The following is an 18,336-nucleotide window of genomic DNA, read 5'->3' on the forward strand; positions in this document are numbered from 1 at the left end:
CACATACACAGCCAGAGACAGCAGGGTCTGTAAGCAGCAGACAAGTCAAGCACAAAACCCACTACAGTGCCTGGAAACCCTGGGCTGTACTATGTGAAGATGAAACAAGATACCTTAACACAAACCTCTTGACATGGGCGCTCATTTTCGGTTCAGAGCGGGCACAACCTGTGGGGTTAACTGCAAGGGGGAGCTCCATCAGAGGGTTACGGCCGTACCGGAAGGTGTAGTTTTCACATGCCTCAACCCCAGGTAGCTTTAAAAAAAAAAAAAAAAAGGAAGGAAGGAAAACATACAAAAGGGTAACTCATCTGGCTAGAAATATAACCTTCAGCTGGGCAAATGATGGCCCAGAGTAAAACAATTTAGAAATGTTTTTGCCCAGTCAGTGGCCTATTTAAGTAATGAGTCTGTAATCATAACTATTTGAATACTGTATAAATCCAATTTCAAAGCAAGACTTGGTAAGCCCAGGCCACTTTTTCTTGAGGAGAAGATGAATTTCCAGAATCAATACAGCAACCGAAGCTCTCCTCCTGTGTGTTTCAGGTTACAGACAGGTCACAAGCTGATGCCCGCAGCTGTCTGTCTGGAGCAGCTGGGGGTCATTTACACAGCTTAGTTTCTCATCACATCTCACTTCTAGCAACTGTGACCATGACGTGAGGCTGTCACTCCACTGCTCCAGCAAGTGGTAGCTGCTGGTAGAAGTCAAGGTTTACTTGGAAAGTGACTGATGTGTTCAAAGCTTTTCTTTACTTTCCATTTTTTCCTGTATGTGTTGTGTAGAGAGACGCTGAGTGTGTGCTGTGGTGTGCCTTTGGGGTTGCAGGACAAGTTGTGGGAGCTGGTTCTTTTCCTGCACCGCATCAACACTTGAGGCTTCGTGGCACTGCTCTACATGCTTAGCACCGCACCAGCTGGGCTTTCTTTCCTACAACATTTTCTTGTTTAATTTTTTTTTTTTCCTGTTTGCAGTTCTGAATATCCCACCCAGACTCTCAAGCACTGGAGGCCAGCACTGTACCACTGAACTAGAGCCTTAACCCTCTTTTTACTTTTTAAAAATTCTGAGATAGGGTCTCACTAGGTTGCCCAGACTGATCTTCAAACTGTACGCCTTCGCCACCAGGCCTGGCTCTAGAGCATAGTTCTAGTGAAAGGCATTTCTCTGGTGTCACACAGTCACTGACAAACACACCTACAGTCAGTGCTGCTGCAACTACTGCTCCCTGGGACCACCTGCCAGAGAATGACAAGAAAAGGAAAAAATTCTGCAAAACACCAGAGCTTCAGCAGGCCAACGGCATCTCCTCCACCACATGGTTAACCAGGATGGATGACACTAGCTGCTCCTCTGGGAGACTCAGCGCCCCATGACCACCCATACTCACTGCCACGGGAAGCAGTGTCCTGGCAAGCAGGAAGCTCTGAGGGCAGCACACTGAACGCGCTGGGTTAGAAAACAGAACCCAGGACACTTACTGACTCAGCTATCCGCGCCACTGCAGAGACAGTCAGGCCAAACAGGTCTTCTCCTTTCAAATATGCAGGGAAAAGCTGCAGCATTTCAGATTTTTTCCTCACACATGCCACAGGCTCCAAAATTTTATCCCAAACATCTATATATGAACAAGAAAGTAATTTTTATGATGAATTTCCTTTTAGCGAAACAAAAAGAAAGACTGGACAAAGAGAAAAACCAAGAGAGGATAAAGAAGAAGTCACTCACAAAGACCGACTAGTTTTCAAATAAAACCTGCTGAGCAGCAATGTAACAAACATACTTGTTAAATGGCAGCAACTTCTGTCAAAGATTCAATGGAATCTGGGGGAAAATAATGTCACCTTAAGGACATTAAACAGTAAACTTGAAAGAAATTAGTGAATTCAACTGGATACAGAAAAAAGAGACCAGTTAAAAGGAAATTAATTCAATTAGCAGTGGCTACAGATAGGCAGTCCCTCAGATAAGAATAAAAACACAGGACTGATATTTCTTGGGAAATATCTTTGGCTTGCTCCGTATGTTTTTAGAAACTGTGAAGACATTTAAAAATCAACTCTTTAGTACTTTCTACATACATAAAAATGAAAAAATAGACATGTCTAGGAGCACAAAATGAAGTTTGTAATTCCCAGCTCTATCAAAATCTGAACCTGAGATAGGACAAGATCATAGCAATGCTCAGATACGGTCTCTGCTTTCCCGTAACTGACCTTGAGAGAGGGACAAGGTAAATGACAGACAGGCCTTACCAGCTTTTCTGCTCAAACCTCTATAAACTGCAGAGTAAAGAACAAGGTGTGCTAATACAAAGAGGCTTAAGAATTGCATTGATATATAAATTTTAAAAATCCTCATGGAACAATCATGAAAAAATAGAAACGCTGCCATGAAACATCATTGGCCTGACAGCAGCACACGGGGACCATACCTTTAGGTGATGAGTCACTTAAGACCAGGTCCTCGTGGCCTTGCTCTACAATCCTGATGACGAACACTGGCCGCCCATCTTTCTCCTCAATGGAGCACAGGTAGCGGCAGCGCCGGTTGGCGTACCGAGTACTCCAGTACAACCGGCTGGCTTCGTAGCCCACTGGGAAGAGTGCTTTAGGAGAGTGGAATGCTTGCATCTGCTGTGGAAGCAGCTGACCAATGGTGTGGAAGATGAGGCTTCCCACACGAAAAGTATGGTCACGCTCTCCCCGCTGAACGATGCTAGCAATCTGCCGCACCTCGTCTCGTTGCACATAGACCCTCCTGAAGACTGCAAAGTAACTTAACTCTTGCTCATGGATTCCCTTTGGTTTGTGCATGGGACAAAGCATTGTTTTATCCTTAAAAAACATGCATTGTGCTTTAATGGCGCAAGTAAAATGATAAATGTTGGTGCATCGAAATCTGTGACATCCACTGGTGGCACCTGTCTTATGACAGAAGACACATTTCATTTGTAGTCCTCTCCTCAGTGCTAGCTCAACATTTATTAAGGCACCAGCCTGTGTCTCATAGACCTCTGTGGACCACAGAGCACAATTCAAGTGGACCCACAAGTCCAAGTCAAGGTTGAGCAGCCTTGCTGGCCCATCTGTTAGCCCATCCCCTTCTTCATGACAAAAGCAGCACTTCCGATAGTCTTTGGGCACCGGGTCAGGTTTGAGAGAAGTGCCCAATTTCCTTAGGAACTCATCAATTTCATCCTCACAAGGTGGCTTAAAGGTCCCCTTAGGGATGACAATATGAATGCTCCATTTCTTCCACTTCATTCCTCTCCACTTTTTATTTAGTGGTCTACAATCTTCAAGCCCCCCATGAAGAGTCCTCAGGCGCGGCTTTAACTTGACTGTCACCTTGAGCTCATCAGGCTTGGACTCTACTTTGGCTGCTTCAAAGGCTGGAGGGAAGGTTATGGGAGGTGATGCAGCAGGGGAGACTGTCTCCTGGAACTGAGGGAGACAGTGTACATCCAATGTGGAGATGTTGTTGCTGTATTGGTGAAATGCTTTGGAAGGCTCCTTCATAGGGGACTGTGGCAGTGAAGGAAGGGATTCCTGGGCAGCAAAGAGAAAACATGAGAAAAGAGAGGGGTTCAAATGCCTGCCAAGCAATTCTAATTGTAGTAAGACAATTAATGACTTAAGGGGGCAGGTACAGGTGAGCATGACTATGTGGAGTAAGGAGCAGATAGAAGCAAAGGGCAGGCTTCTCCTATGAGTCACAATCTGAAGACTGTTGTGCTCTTGAGCTTCTTGGGGCATCCCCTTACTAACTGTAAGAAAACAAAATAAATGCCAATGGTTTCAGGAGATCTCATACAAATGTCTCGTCTCTACTAATTAAATTTGTCTGTTATTCTTGGGCTTAATCAACTGACATGAAAAACAGAAAAGAGAGCAACACTCTGTTAGTAGTAAACCACTCGGATTCTTGGAACCCCTCAGTAAGACAAGCTGCCTAAGGACTCTGGGCCAGAAGAAAAGTGCCAGCACCTCTCAGGTGTGGGACAGACTGTCAAAAATCAAAACCAGCAAAGCCATATGCTCCCCTCTGCTCACACCCCATCCTAAAAGGTGGCTCATATTAAGTCCAGAGTGGGCCACCCACATAGCAGCCTAAGAACTCAATCTACTCTTTAAGAATAAATTTGACTTAAAAACCTAAATTTGTTTTTCAGCTTGGGTTTTATTATACTACAGACTAATATATGTTAAAAAGTAGTATATTTCCTTTCTTCCTTTTTGGAGACAGAGTGTAGCCTTGACTGTCCTGGACTCACTTTGTAGACCACACTGGCCTCGAGCTGACAGAGATCCGCCTGCCTCTGCCTCTCTAGGTGCTGGGATAAAAGGCGTGCACCACCATGCCCGGCTGTCCTATGTTTCTTGAATACTATTTTGTGAAAGTCGTATTAATGAGATTATCTTGAAGCAGTAATGACTGGCAGTATTACTTTACAGAAAATTTTTTTTGTTGTTCAAAATACATCGTTAAAAAATGTATCATTTGAATAACTATGCTGTTAGGTATACTTAATCTGCACAAAATCACACAGAGCAGCTGCACATCCACAAAATGATTTCTCTTACAATGCAAGAACAGACAGAATGTTCTTCTTTAGAAACCTTTCCTATAGATCTATAAACTAGTACACTGCACAATTCTAGCACCAGTGGTCAATTTAACTCTACACTCTTAAAAAAATGCAGCTGAGCTCGGGGCTGGGGAGACAGCTTAGCAATAGAGCACCTGCTGTTCTTCCAAGGGATCCAATGCCTTCTCCTGGCCTCCAGAGGTGCCCATACACGTGACATACACATATTCACACTATACATATATACATGTAAATGAAATTAAATCTAAGAAAAATAAAGAAACTTTTTTATTTTGAAACAGGGTTTCTCTGTGTAGTCCTAGCTGTCCTGGACTCACTTTGTAAACCAGGCTGGATTCAAACTCACAGAGATCCACCTGCCTCTGCCTTCCAAGTGCTGGGATTAAAGGTGTGCGCCACCACCGCATGGCAGAAAAATAAAAAAACTTCTTAAAAAAGAAAATGTATTTAATCTATATGTGGCAGTACACACTTGTAATCCCAGCACTCTGAAGTCTGAGGCAGAAAGAAGGGTGAGTTAGAGGCTACCTTGAGCTAAATAACAAAACTCTTTCTCAAAATAAAAACAAGATAGACAGAAGGCTATTCAGGCTTCCTGTCAAGTCTATCTGATTAGGACTTCCCTATGGGAGCTCTGTGAAGAGGAAATATGGACACTAAAGACAGAAATCCCTCATTGTATTACTTTCCTCACTTTACCTTGTTTTCTGGGTTTTTTGCTTGTGCAGTTGATGAATAAAGAATAAAGCAGTTATTACTGCAAAAGACAATATCCTTTTCCATCCTTTTGGTGTTCTCTCGGGAACCCTGAAAAGCAAAGGGGAATGTGTGGGACTCAGTAAGACACAAGCTAATGAAACCAGCACCCCCACAGACTGCCACTTTTCAGATGATACTCAAAAGCAGGTGTCTTATATCTTCCAGTGGTGATGGCACTATCCCCATATTAATATTTACCCTATAATTTTCCACCTAAAAACCAATGCAGAGCTGGGCATAATGGTACATGCCTTTAATCCCAGCACTTGGAGACAAAGGGAGGTAGGTAGATTTCTGTGAGTTCAAGGTTAGCCTGGCCTAAGACAGCTAGACAATGGCTAAAACAGAGAAAAGAAAAAGCAAACAAATAAAAAAATCAGCAGAAACTATACTGTCCATATCTCTCTGTATTCTAAAAATGTGTCCCTTTTCATGAGCAGTTAAGCAGTTAAGCTATTTGGTTTGAAGCTGAACCCATCTTATATATGCTTGTATGCCGTGTCTCATGGACCACTTTGTCCTGATGCAGGAGTCATTGCCACGAACATAGAGGTAGGGTGGGTCCTAAGAAGACAGTGAAGTACCTTGTTCACAAAAGCCACATCTTTGAATGACTTCCGCACACCACTTCCAAGAATAACCACTTTGCAGTGACAACACCACTGCGGTCGGAGCGATGCACTTTCTGCTATACCATGACTAGAGTCTTTATATCCAGAGAGACCTACAGGCAATGGACTTTTGTTAGCAATTAAAATTCATCAAAGATGCAGGTAGCACATAATGTATAATTAAACTATACCAATCAATTACAATTTGGATTATTGGCTTACTTTGTATTATGCTTTAATAAAAATATTCTAGGCTACAGTGACAGGACATCTAATATTTGACAGTGAGGTATAAATAAAGGAAAACACCCACTTCCAAATAGCTGAAAAAGGAGGCTAGCATGAAAGAATCAAAGAAAAGCAAAGCACTGAGATCCTCAAATATGTACTAGTGCATCGAGAGAAAACACATCCATTTGACAGGTACGGTGATACTGCAAGATCTATGAGAGATAAAGAGCAATGAGTAAAAATGACTTACATGATTTACAGCAGAGAGAAGTAAGCCAAGGTATACTGTGAATAAGGCTTGAGGGGTCAGAAGAAGAGGGGGCATGTCCCAGGGTACAAAGTTAGCGTCAGGGCAGAAAATGGCAGGAGAAACAAGAAAGCAGCAGCTAGCAACTAAGACTGTGAAAAGTTCAAAACTTTAACAAAGAGTTCAAAGATGAGGGAGGAAAGCAGCCAGATTCTAGTAAGTTTAGGGCAGACAACATATTACAAGGAATTGGGGGATGAGAAGTCGGCGAGGAGAAGGGCTGGCACATAAGATGCCAGTGCACCAGAAGAAAAGCAATTTCATGGCAGGTGTAAGGAAGAAGTGCTGGGTCTGAGAAATGGGGAGAGGCATCCCTATGGAAGAGAGATGCCCTGAGGAGGATGTACAAAGGCAAACTGAGGTAGTGAGAGCAACAGCAGCCAAGCAGAACAGAAAAACAACACACTATGTCCCCTCATCTGCACCACATGGAGCAGGCAGATGTGGCAAGGGGATCATGGATACAAAGAACAGAACTGGCTAACAGGTCAGCAAGCAGAATCTTCCAGAAGCTTGAACAGAGGGCTATAGTCAGCCTTGTTGCCATCATACCATAGACCAGAGCACAGAAATTCACATCACACCACAGAAAACAACAGCCAGACAAGGTTAACTTAATCAAAGACTACACACCAACACACTGCCTATTACTAGTTAAAAATTAAATCAATTTTTCAAAAAGAGCAGGCTTAACTTTTTAACCGAGAATGGATTTGGGGGTTAACAAAAAGCTCTCTAGCTCACCATTGCTTGTTGGAGGAAATGGTACATTAGGCTGCTTCAGCCGGTAAGAGCTTGCTAATCTGGGAGGATTTGAAGATCCTGGTGCAGGCCCACGAAGAAGCAAATGCTGCCGATACTCCAAACCTGGGTTAACTCTGTGGTTACTGACCAAACCCATGGATGGAACATCTGGAGCATTACTAACCTCATAGCTGTTAGGAATTCGGACGTGAAGAAGGTCAGAAAACGCAGCCACAACACTGCTAATGTTCTAAAACACAAAATAACAGTGTGTCACTCACCTGTAAGGAAAGTTGAGTCGCTGAGGAGACATACCTACTAAGGGTAATGCTATATTCATGATATATGTGGCACAAAAGAACCCAACTACTTTTATTTAAATTTAAATACATTTATTTTCATGAATGAATATACAAAGCCTTCATCAACAGAAACCCTCAGGGTTCCAACAGGCCCTGGGATCTATACATAGTAAGCTACTTTAGCAACCTTGGTATCTGATAGGCCTAAAGGACACGACCACAGGAAGGAGGCCCTCACCACTGTACTTATGGGAAACTCATTTCTGTCTAGCTCTGGCAAAAAGTCCTCGACAGTGCAGCTAAGGATCCATTCTGCTGACAACCAAAACATTACACATTACACTGTGAATTTGGTCTCCAACAAATCCTAGATAGTCATTAGTGCTGCCAATGGAAAGCATCTACTGCTTTTGCAGACTCTACTACTGGTGATGATTTTTCCAATGGTGAATCTTTACGACCTGGAAAGGCATCTTCCTAGTGTTCTCTTACAAAAGCACACAAGCTCTCAGCTCCTGTTTTCTGCCTTGGCTTAGGTTCAAATAAACCACATACTTAATAGGACCCAAGAGCAGCCTGTAAGTCTGCAGTGGCTCTCTGCACATCCCATATTTTCTGTTCTGCAACCTGCATTCTGTTTCACTTTAAGTCACTGACAGAGCTTTAACAATGAAATGTCACGTTTTTTTACCTCAGCAGCTGTAGGATGCAGGGTGATTGCTACAGATATAAGACCCGATCTGGGACCATTTGGGGATGAACCAAAAGGTGAAGTAAAAAATAAAGTGCCTGGCTCAGTTTTGATGTCATTTCTTCTTGATTCTGAACCTAAATGGGGAGAAGAGAGTACTCATAGCTTTCATAGTCAGAATGTCTATACACTGTGACTTGATAGACGCAGGGAAACTTACTTTTCCCAGACATGCTGGGCAGAATGGGGATGATGGGGGACGGCACTGGCTCTGGAGGTTCCTCTTTCACCAGAGACAAATCTGGGTACCTGTTCACCTCCACACCAACCACACTCTCAGGAGAAGATGAGGGGACAAAACTGTCTGGAGTGTCACGGTCACCATAGTGGTCCTGTAACCTGAAAGAGGAGCACACACATCACAAACTGCCATTCCACTGGGATTCCTCAGCAAACCCACAAGTACCCAGGAAGGACACTCTCAGCAATCGCGACAACTTAACACAACCGGACAGTTACACTCTCCTAAGGAAATACAGCAAATAGGTTTAGTTACAAAACAGTGATAATGGTTTATTCCTTTGACAAAGCAAGGGTTAGGTCCTGCTAAAGGGAGATGCTGAGACTACAGCATAGTGTGGTCTGACACCATTAGGGGGAAGGTGGTGAGACTAAGAGGCACCTCCTAAAACTACAGATACATATACCCTGTTGCTGCCACGTACAGTGCAAGAGGAGAGAAAGCATAGTCTTTGTGCTGCTGTTGGCACTTAATTTTCTTAATTGATAAGACATAGTTGGGGGTGGGGGGAAGAGAAGGGAACAGACTCATTTGTTCAGTCAAAGCTCTCGTTTACCAGGGAGATGCTGAGGCCTCAAGCTAAGGGTGTGGAACACTGCCATCACTTTGTATCGCTCATGTCTCCTACTCACACAGAAGCAGACCTGGAAAAGGCTGCTAAGCAGTCATGTAAAGTCCAGGAGCCATACAGACACCACTTGCCAAATGCCTAGCGAGAGTCTTTTCACAAGCTGCAAAGAGCTTCACTCTACTGACTCAGCAAGAATTCTTAGCTGTGATGTAAGAAAAAGGAGGCCTACATTTCAAACCCCAAGTGATACTCCCATGTGGCTACAGAAACATCTACCCTATTGCTGCCATGTACCGTGACATATTTCCTGATGACTTAGATAAATGGACACATCTGAACACAGGTATTCACTGGATTTTCCACCAAGAGATACAATTCTAAAGAAGTTCATATAGACTCTTAACAAGTTTGGTGTAAAATTATCTACTAAGGGAGGCTGATTCTCCCACTAAGAATCTTGGAGGGGCAAAAGAACTAGTAGAAATTGGTGATGAGGGTCCTGTAGCTCACAGTATTCTTTTCCATGATACAACTTGGTATCTATGATGGTTGGTTTCTCATCTCAGATGTCTGCAAGTTCTACAAATCCAACAAGTCACATAACGAGCTTAGAAAAGGAAACTCTGAATATCTTTGATTATTGTGATGTACACTGCTTAAATTATGTAACCTTTTTCCTTTTTTTTTTTTTTTTTTTTTTTTTTTTTTTTTTTTTTTTTTTTTGGTGTTTTGGTTTTTTGGTTTTTCGAGACAGGGTTTCTCTCTGTAGCCTTGGCTGTCCTAGACTCACTTTGTAGACCAGGCTGGCCTCAAACTCACAGCAATCCGCCTGCCTCTGCCTCCCGAGTGCTGGGATTAAAGACGTGCGCCACCACGCCCGGCTAAGACTTTTAAAATGAACAAACTAGCTGCATGTCAATAGTGACACTGCCTTGAACAGTTTATATTCAAGAGTACTTTACACCTCAAATGCTATTATATACTACTCCTAAGCACATTATGCTAAAGCACATTTTTTCAAAAGTAGCTTCAGACACTGGAGAAATGGTTCAGTGGTTAAGAGCACTGATTGCTCTTCCAGAGGACATAGGTTTAATTCCCAGAATGCACAGGGCAGCTTACAACTTGGACCACCAGTTCCAGGAATCTAATGCCTCTTGGATAGGCCTCTGTGGACAGGAGGTATGCATGTGGTACTCAAACATACATGCAGGCTACACATACATAAGTGCATGCGCACAGACATCTAACATCTGGCTTCTACCTTAACTCTTCGTGATTATTATGAGGTGGTGTTGGAAGTGAGGCAGGAACATCCACTGTCTTCGGGCCTTGAGTGATTGCTCGAGCCAGCAAGTCATCCTGAGGTCTAAAAGGCAGCTGAAATGGCTTCGGTCCTAAACTTCTGGCAACTGCAAAAGCAAATACATAGAATCAAAGTACATAGGTGCAAGTTGATACACAGGTGGAACTGTTCAGTTCTATGGACATTTCACTATAGACAGCTTTCAAAGGAAGACTCCTCAGGGGTGTAAGATTTGGATGCTATTATCATACCTTCATGGCTCACCAACACGCCAGCTTTCCCAGAAAGTTCTTCAGTCGTTGCAAAACCATTTGCCATCTTCTGGCAAGCCATAGGAGGTGGTGTAGGAGGAAGAGAGGCAGGGGGTGTTGGAGGATTACTTAAATTATTCTGCTGCAGGAGACCAAAAAATTTTAAAATTATATGCTACTGAGCAAATATGCATTGACCCTGCTAAAAACCTAATTCTGTGAATTTTTAGCACAAGGAAGCAAGGCTACAAAGAAACATGATCCAGAGGCATCTCCATTTCCAAATGCACAAAAATACAAATACACACACGCGCACACACACACACGGCCATGAGGTCATCAGAATGGGGTGTTGTTATCCATTTGCCTACTTGCTCAGCTTGAGCACTCAGCTTTGAAATGAAGAACTCAGTTTTTGTTACTCTTGATTTTATGTAACTTCTCAGGTTTCATGATTACAACAATCAATAAAAAGCAGCTTTAAAACTGAAATAATTTGCAAAAAGCAGTTAAATGTTCCTTTACTCAATTTTCATTAAAATGTGTTCTGCTATGAATATGCAGAATTCGTCGTCTTTAATGTCTTTAACCTATTACTTCAATTTAGGTCTCAGGAATAAGAACCTGGACTGTCCAAGATCTCTAAAATAAGCAAGAGAAAAAAAAACTAAAAACGTACCAAATATATTAACAAATACACTTCATTTTCAAATTATCTCCCTAAGCCTTACATTTGTCACCAATTTGTCATTTATGGCTTGGTCCTCCCCAAGGAATGCTGGCGTTACCTGTGTAACTACACTTAATAGTGCAGTACAAGGGGGGAGGGGGGATTGTAAGAAGTGACACTGAAGAGCAGCCTGTACTATGGAATTCTATCTGAAGAACAGGCCATAAGGACAACAAAGGGAGCATGAAGACAGTTACCGTAACAACAAAAGAAAAGCCACCAGAAAAACAGACACTCTCACATATTTCTCAAAATAATTATCTTGTATAGGTCAATTGCAAAGTGATCTCATGATGCTGTCATAAAAATATTTTAAAATATTACCTTGATTGGCTTTATGCCATTTTTGTAACCTAAGAATTAGTGCATAATTTCAATTAGCACCTAAATTATTTAATGAAATATATTAAAACTTTTAAGAATTCATTTTCCAAGGTAAAATCTAGCCATACATTTTATTCCCACTATGTACCGTCAATTCGATTCATTTTAAGAGTTAACAAAGGTTAAATGGAAAAACGTGTTTCCTTCACTATGGGAAGATATAATGGATATTTTCTACCATTTGTATTCTTATCTCTAGGAAGTTTCAAGCATATATATATATATATATATGTATATATGTTGGGAACACTTAACCAGATACATTTTTAATCTTTTAGTTGAACCTAAGTTTCAGTGAAAACTTGGAGACTTCATGTAAACTAGATGCAAAACTATGCCACACTCCCCAGTGGTGTGGAAGCTCTCCAACTTATGAAGCAAGGCAGCACCCTGGCAAAGAAACATACCTTGTAGATCAACTGAGAATAGTAGTCTGAGACCCCTTCAAGGGCGGCACTGCCAAAAGTTCCTAGAAGTCGAGTCCCACTATTAAATTGGCCACTGCCATAAGGAAGAAAGTGCGCAAAGTTCACTCCAATGATCGGTTCCATTAGAGGGAGCAGAGAGAGCTGCTATTAAAAAACACATTTAAAAGTAATGTACATGATTAACAAACATGGAAGTGTTTCTGGGCTTCCTAAGACCTGAAGTCAAATAAAGACTGTGAAATAAGACTTAAAAATGTCAAGATTCAGAATCTCTGAAATATACATCAAATTAAGTTTTATTCCCATCTGTTTAAAGAGATGCCATCATGTGCCTCACTAGAAAAACCGGTTCCTTTTCTTTTCTCAGTAAGAACCAGGGCAAGAACTGAGGCCAGGCACCGGCACTGGGACTGGGAAGGGGGTGCCCTGGAGGTGTGCCCCCTCCCTTTTTTTGTAATAACCAGAAAGGTGTAACAAGCAATGAAAGTTTAAATGAGAGTCCATGGCTGTATTTCTTTGGGTTCAGAGTCACAAGAAATGGGGATTACAATGTTTCCTGGTGTTGAGGCTGCTCCTTCTGAACATAGGTAAACCTTGGCCATCACCTACCTACCAATCCATCTACTAGAATATAAATCTTAAGTACCAAAAAGATAAAGTGTGGGTTTGCTAGCAAACAAAGTTTATTAGGTTTCTTGTCCAGATGTCCTTTATCTCTGTAGCTCTCTGTTTTAATTAGGAACTAATTGTAACAAGGCGAAAGCTTCCGTTTCCTAGGACTGAAAAGGCACTTGCTCTCTCCCCTCCTGGAAGTGTCAAAGGGCTGTTCTGACAGCTCACCTGTTTCAAGTGGGTGAAGGAGTCAGAGCTGGAGTACACAGCCTGCTTTTCCTCTTCATCCTTCTTCCTTTTCTTTGAGCGAGGTGCTGCTTTCTCCCCAGTCCTCTGAGTCCGTTTGTTTCGCTGTTTCTTGGTTTCACTTCCTCCATCTGTTTTTGGCAACTGGCTGTTGCCACCTCCAAAACCACCTTGCATTTGAGCCCCCAAAGTTTGCTAATGTAATTGGAAAGGTTAAGAAGTAAGTAACTACCCACATGTCTGATCTTAGCTCATGCTAGAGCAGCTCGATCACGTGACTCGCATTTCTACTGTGGCATCGCATGCTAAAGCGGGATGTTACACAGTGGAGTTCTTTTCTGAAAGGAACTTCCTTCTGCATTCAGGTTTGTTAAAATATGAAAAGTAGCCAGCACCAGCATCTTAGGAAAGTGCTGAACTACTAGATACAAGAATGAAGTATGGCTCCTCATTACCTAAGCTGAGACCAATGAGGCACCAAGCCAGATGACTGGCAGCTTCTGTGCTTAGCCTTGGTAATTCATTTCCCACCACAGGAACTAGGAACTGTTGTAATCTGAAATCTGGAGCTAATTCACAGGCTGCAGGAACATTTTAAAGTCAACACATTAGAGCTGAGAGAACAGCTGCGAGAAAGCACTAAGATGTCATACTGGCCCCTCAAACTAGTGTCAGATCCCACATTTGAATCAAAAACAGAATAACTCTACTTATATAGTCAAAAGAAGAAAACACAGATGACAGCAAATTAATCCTTCCTTTGCTTTTAAAAAAACATTTATTTGTTTAATGTATGGATGTTTCGCCTGTTTGCATGCAGTGTATATACATCATATGCATGCCTGGTGCCTGTGAAGGTCAGAAGAGAACACTGATCTTCGGAAACTGGAGTTACAAATGGTTACAAGCTACCACGTGGGTGCCAGGAACCAAGCCCAGGTCCTCTGCGAGAACCATAAGTCTTCTTAACCACTAAGTGATCTCTATCTCTAGCCCTCTTTCCTTTCACCTTCATTTTCACAAAGAAGTGAGAGTAATACAGGTCTTGAGAAAGGGTTTACACCTAGGTGTAGGTACCAATATCAAATCTAAGAATATTTTTTATGCTTTCTTATTCTTAAAATTAATATCAATGATTTGTTAAAGACAATTATAATTGTAAAACTTTGTACAACCAATTCTGCATTTAATTATGAATGTTTTGAAAATTAGAGTTTCTGATATGTTCTAAGTAACATCAAATGGGTGGAAAAATTCTAAAGGGAAACAGGGTAATGATTTTAGCCTATGAGCCATATAGTCTGTCTGAACTCGTGGGTTTTAGTATAGTACTACAAAAGCAGCCATATGATTTTTATAAATGAGTTGGCCATGGTCCAATAAAACTTTTGAAATTCACGAACAAAGTTAAATTTCATATAATTTTAATTTATCACAAACTACTATTTTTTCTTAGACTTCTCTCAACTACTGATGAAAAAATAAAATAAAAACCACTCTCAGCTCATACAAAGAAGGGAGGAGGTTGAAACAGGTTTACGTTGCCTGTACCTCAGCAGATCCCTACTTCTCAAAGAGTAGTATCAGAGAAACACAGCTGCCCCTGGGGCTGATGAGAAATGCCGAATCTCTGATCCAACTGACACGAAATGAACCAGCAGTCTCTGGCTCAGCAGGGGACTCTACTGAGTGATGCATTCTGATGTAGGACAATAGTGGTACAACACATTTGGTATGCCTTAAAACCACCACAGATCACATGGGTGCTGCTGTCCTCAAAGACTGCACTCTCTTAGCAAAGGCCTAGGAATTCTGTGATTGGCTTATTAAGTATGCATAACTCAGCCACTTTAAATGCTTTATAGATATTACCTCTAATTTTCAAAATTACTCCACAAAGTAAATACAACTGTATTTTAAAGGACAAGTATAGAAGATCACAAAAGATTTTGAATTTTTGTTTGTTTGTTTATTTTGGTATTTTGAGTAAAAGTTTCACTTTGTGGCTCAGGATAGCCTCACACTTGCAGCAATCTTCCTGCCTGGGTTTCTTGAGTGCTGGGATTACAGGTGGGTACCACCATATAACACCTTTACAAGGGGTTTTGTTGTTGGGTTTGAGTTTTTGTTTTAATCACAAGGGCCAAGAACATACACCTTGTGCTCATTCTAAGTTTCTGCTCATTAGTTTCTGCTTTTTATACTTGACATATGCCTGCTTTCCTGTGCCATTAAACATTCCTGTATGGCACAAATTTTAGTATGAACATGCTGAAGGTAGAGTCTATGGAGTCATACCACAGCAAGTATGATGTGAACACACAGGCATCCACATACATCTGTGACTGGTCAGGAAGCTATTTACAAGGTTTCAGAACTAAGTTTCACAAAAGAAAAAGACATCAGAAAAACACAAGGGGAAAGGAGGAGTCATAGTATGTGGGGCAGAGAGGGCACACTGAGCACAGGTCCTGGGGATGAGGGCGTTCAGTATTCCCAGAGGCAAAGTGCCCTAGAGACAGTAGCCAGGGCCTGGGCCTGGGCAGCTACTTAAATGACTAGAAATGCACAGCCACAAGATGCCCTGCATGCATGCATGCATGAAATTCTCAAAGAATAAATTAAAAGAAAGAAGAGACCACAACTGCAAATTAGACAAAAGTGACAACTGCTGGGGCAACACTTGATCTCTACTGAATGATAGCAGACAACAGAGAAAGAATATAGCCAATACTTGTAAAAAGACATGTTTCGTTATTCTTAAAATTGGAAATTTGGACAAGAAAAAATACTACCACACTTCAGTGAAAATGTAAAAATTATAAATCCAATCTGAGAAGCACCCCAGAGAAGCTATGTGAATGCACTAATATCCATTGCTGCTTATGAAAGACAAGGAGCGAAGCGACAGCAGACCTGTTCCAAGGACAGGGACACTCCTGTTTGTGAAGCATCTTAGTGTGAAGGTCACTGAATTGGGGGAAAACTCTTTTCAAAGTGTGTATTTAAAACTGCCTATCATACAAATGAAAAGCAAATCCAATGTTAACGCTTAAAATGGGTAGAATATCGATACATAGAAAACTACAAAGATGGAAATAGTATGCACATCTTAAAACCGTGTTATTTTTATGACACAGTAAGTTTTCAATACAGGAGATCCCTGAGAATACTCAAGGAAAGTAAGACAAGTGCAGGAGCTGTCGTCTAAATTTTAAAGTGGCTAATGGAAATTATGCACTTATTTATAATAAAGATCCACGCACACTTTCTTAGTCCAACTTGGTTGTGATAACCAACCACATAAGATACATTACAATAATATTTTGCTTCATATAACAAGCAACTAAGTTACTCATATATTTTATAAATATAAGTACAAACACAGTTCCACAGAAATAAAAACAAAAAGTTTTAAAATTAGTAATTTGTTGATACTAATCTGCTATAATAGCTAAAACACAAAGGCAAATTGTAGTTTTCACAAGTGGCACTTACCAATCCTTCTGCTGGGCTCTGCTTCTCACCCAGTTTACTATCCTTGGCAGAGCTGTCATCTGAAGAGAAAGGGCCCTCAGGTCTCTGGGTTAGAAGGGAAGAGGACTTTTTATTTTTTAACAAGTGCTTCAGTAGCTCATTTCCTGCATCTCCTTTGGTACCATGGGCTGTGGCGGAATGCGAAGGGCACTGTACTGAGGAGACAGGACTGGTGTCTTCCATCTTGCCACCAGTTCTCTCTTCCACACTGCTCTCCTCCTGACTCGGGCATGGCTCTGTCTCAGCCTTTTCCAGCTTGATCTCTTCAGTTTTGCTGGGGGCTTCCATGGAAGGCTTGTCAGCCTCTGAATTAACATGTGTCTGTTGATTTGGAGTTCCTTTTATAAATTCACTGCTGAGAAGTTTGTTTTCTGACTTTACACAGGGCTGGCCTGCTGCCACATGGGGAGTGGGTGGGCGGACTGGCTCCACTGCCTCTGGCTGTCTTTGCTGAGGGAGCTCACTGGGTGTGCTCACTGCAGGAATGGAGGTAGTTTCTGAGAGGCCTGGGGTGAGCGGAGCAGTGCAGTCTGAGTGGGGAGTTGATGGTGCTTTGCTGGATTCGGCATCATCATCTTTTTTCTTTTTTCTTGTTCTTTTCTTTTTCCCCTTTTCTTCTGGGATTATGTCAGAATACAACTGAATCAGAGACTGGCTGGATCCTGAATAATTTTGTCCCTGCGTTACAGCAGGGTCTTGGCCACATGGAAGATTGCTATTAGCTACTGGAGGTGTTCCTGGTAAAACTGGTGTGAAAGGAGGCCTCAACGGGGACTGCTGAAAGCTGGACCCAGAAAGACTTCCATGTCCTTGCTTAACAGAATGAAAGTTTGGGCTCCCACCAGGAGCAGATGGTGAATCTGGAACAAAGGGGGCAGGTCCTACCTGCCTTCGCTCATTGGTTTGCATGAAAGTTTGGTTTGGGGGTGAATTAATAGATCCTTGTTGGATATTCTGCTGCTGTAGAACTGGCCCCATTTGCTGCTGGTGTTGTGGAGACTGCTGAAGGGGTCTGGGGGCTTGCAAAAAGTCGCAAGGTCTGTCCGGGCCATAGAATGGCATCTGGGACACAGGTGTCCTGTTGGCTAGCTCGGCACCCATCAGACTGTGCTGCTCCAATTCCATCCTCTGCTGCAGAGCCCTCTGCCTGTCCACTTCTTGCATCAGCTGGACTCTCTGTCTTTCCTGCTGTTCTCGTAAGCGTTCCTTCCGTTCTCGCTCTTGAAAACTTTCACTGAAAGGGTTGTTGTCATCAAATTCCACTCGAGGTGGTGGTCCATTCTGTGGATTTGCACTTGACACTGCCCCTGTGGCTGGTGAACAAGTTTTTATAGATAGTTGGGCAATTGGGGGCTGAATCCTAGGAGGATTTAGGGGGAGGTGAGCAGGAGCACTGTTCGGTTGCCATCCAGGTAAGCTGGGCATTCTAGCAGGGTTGGCATGGCCAGAGATGACTGCTGTGTGCTGCTGGTGCTGAAGCTGCTGTGGCACCAAGGGGAAGCTGGGTTGGCTCATGGTGGGTGGAGTGGCACCTGGAACTAGAGATGGCTGGGGCTGAACCCCTGGCATGAGCATGGGAGGGGCCAGAGCACACTGCTGCTGCTGCTGCTGTTTGATCCGATAATCTTCAATCAGTTCAGCGTGCTCTTTCTGTTGTTTACGAATCTGAAAGAATAAAGGTAATCATTACTCATGCATATACAAGGTAG

The 18,336-nt window shown here is 42.3% G+C and overlaps 1 protein-coding gene across 1 annotated transcript in view; it reads right to left on the minus strand.

Annotated features, from left to right (window-relative positions):
* The window catches only part of Kmt2c (lysine methyltransferase 2C), a 220,794-nt gene that overhangs the window by 7,277 nt on the left and 195,181 nt on the right, over positions 1–18,336 (minus strand). The window contains exons 43-55 of the mRNA XM_051152203.1: positions 16,589–18,292; positions 13,073–13,285; positions 12,212–12,376; positions 10,691–10,832; positions 10,398–10,545; positions 8,482–8,660; positions 8,262–8,398; positions 7,269–7,518; positions 5,960–6,099; positions 5,316–5,423; positions 2,439–3,555; positions 1,486–1,622; positions 114–256 (exon numbers count right to left, since the gene is read on the minus strand). Of these exons, the coding sequence (XP_051008160.1) occupies positions 114–256; positions 1,486–1,622; positions 2,439–3,555; positions 5,316–5,423; positions 5,960–6,099; positions 7,269–7,518; positions 8,262–8,398; positions 8,482–8,660; positions 10,398–10,545; positions 10,691–10,832; positions 12,212–12,376; positions 13,073–13,285; positions 16,589–18,292 (4,583 nt within the window). The remainder of the gene's footprint in view (positions 1–113; positions 257–1,485; positions 1,623–2,438; positions 3,556–5,315; positions 5,424–5,959; positions 6,100–7,268; positions 7,519–8,261; positions 8,399–8,481; positions 8,661–10,397; positions 10,546–10,690; positions 10,833–12,211; positions 12,377–13,072; positions 13,286–16,588; positions 18,293–18,336) is intronic.

Source organism: Acomys russatus, chromosome 10, assembly GCF_903995435.1.
Source record: "Acomys russatus chromosome 10, mAcoRus1.1, whole genome shotgun sequence".
Taxonomy (NCBI): domain Eukaryota; kingdom Metazoa; phylum Chordata; class Mammalia; order Rodentia; family Muridae; genus Acomys; species Acomys russatus.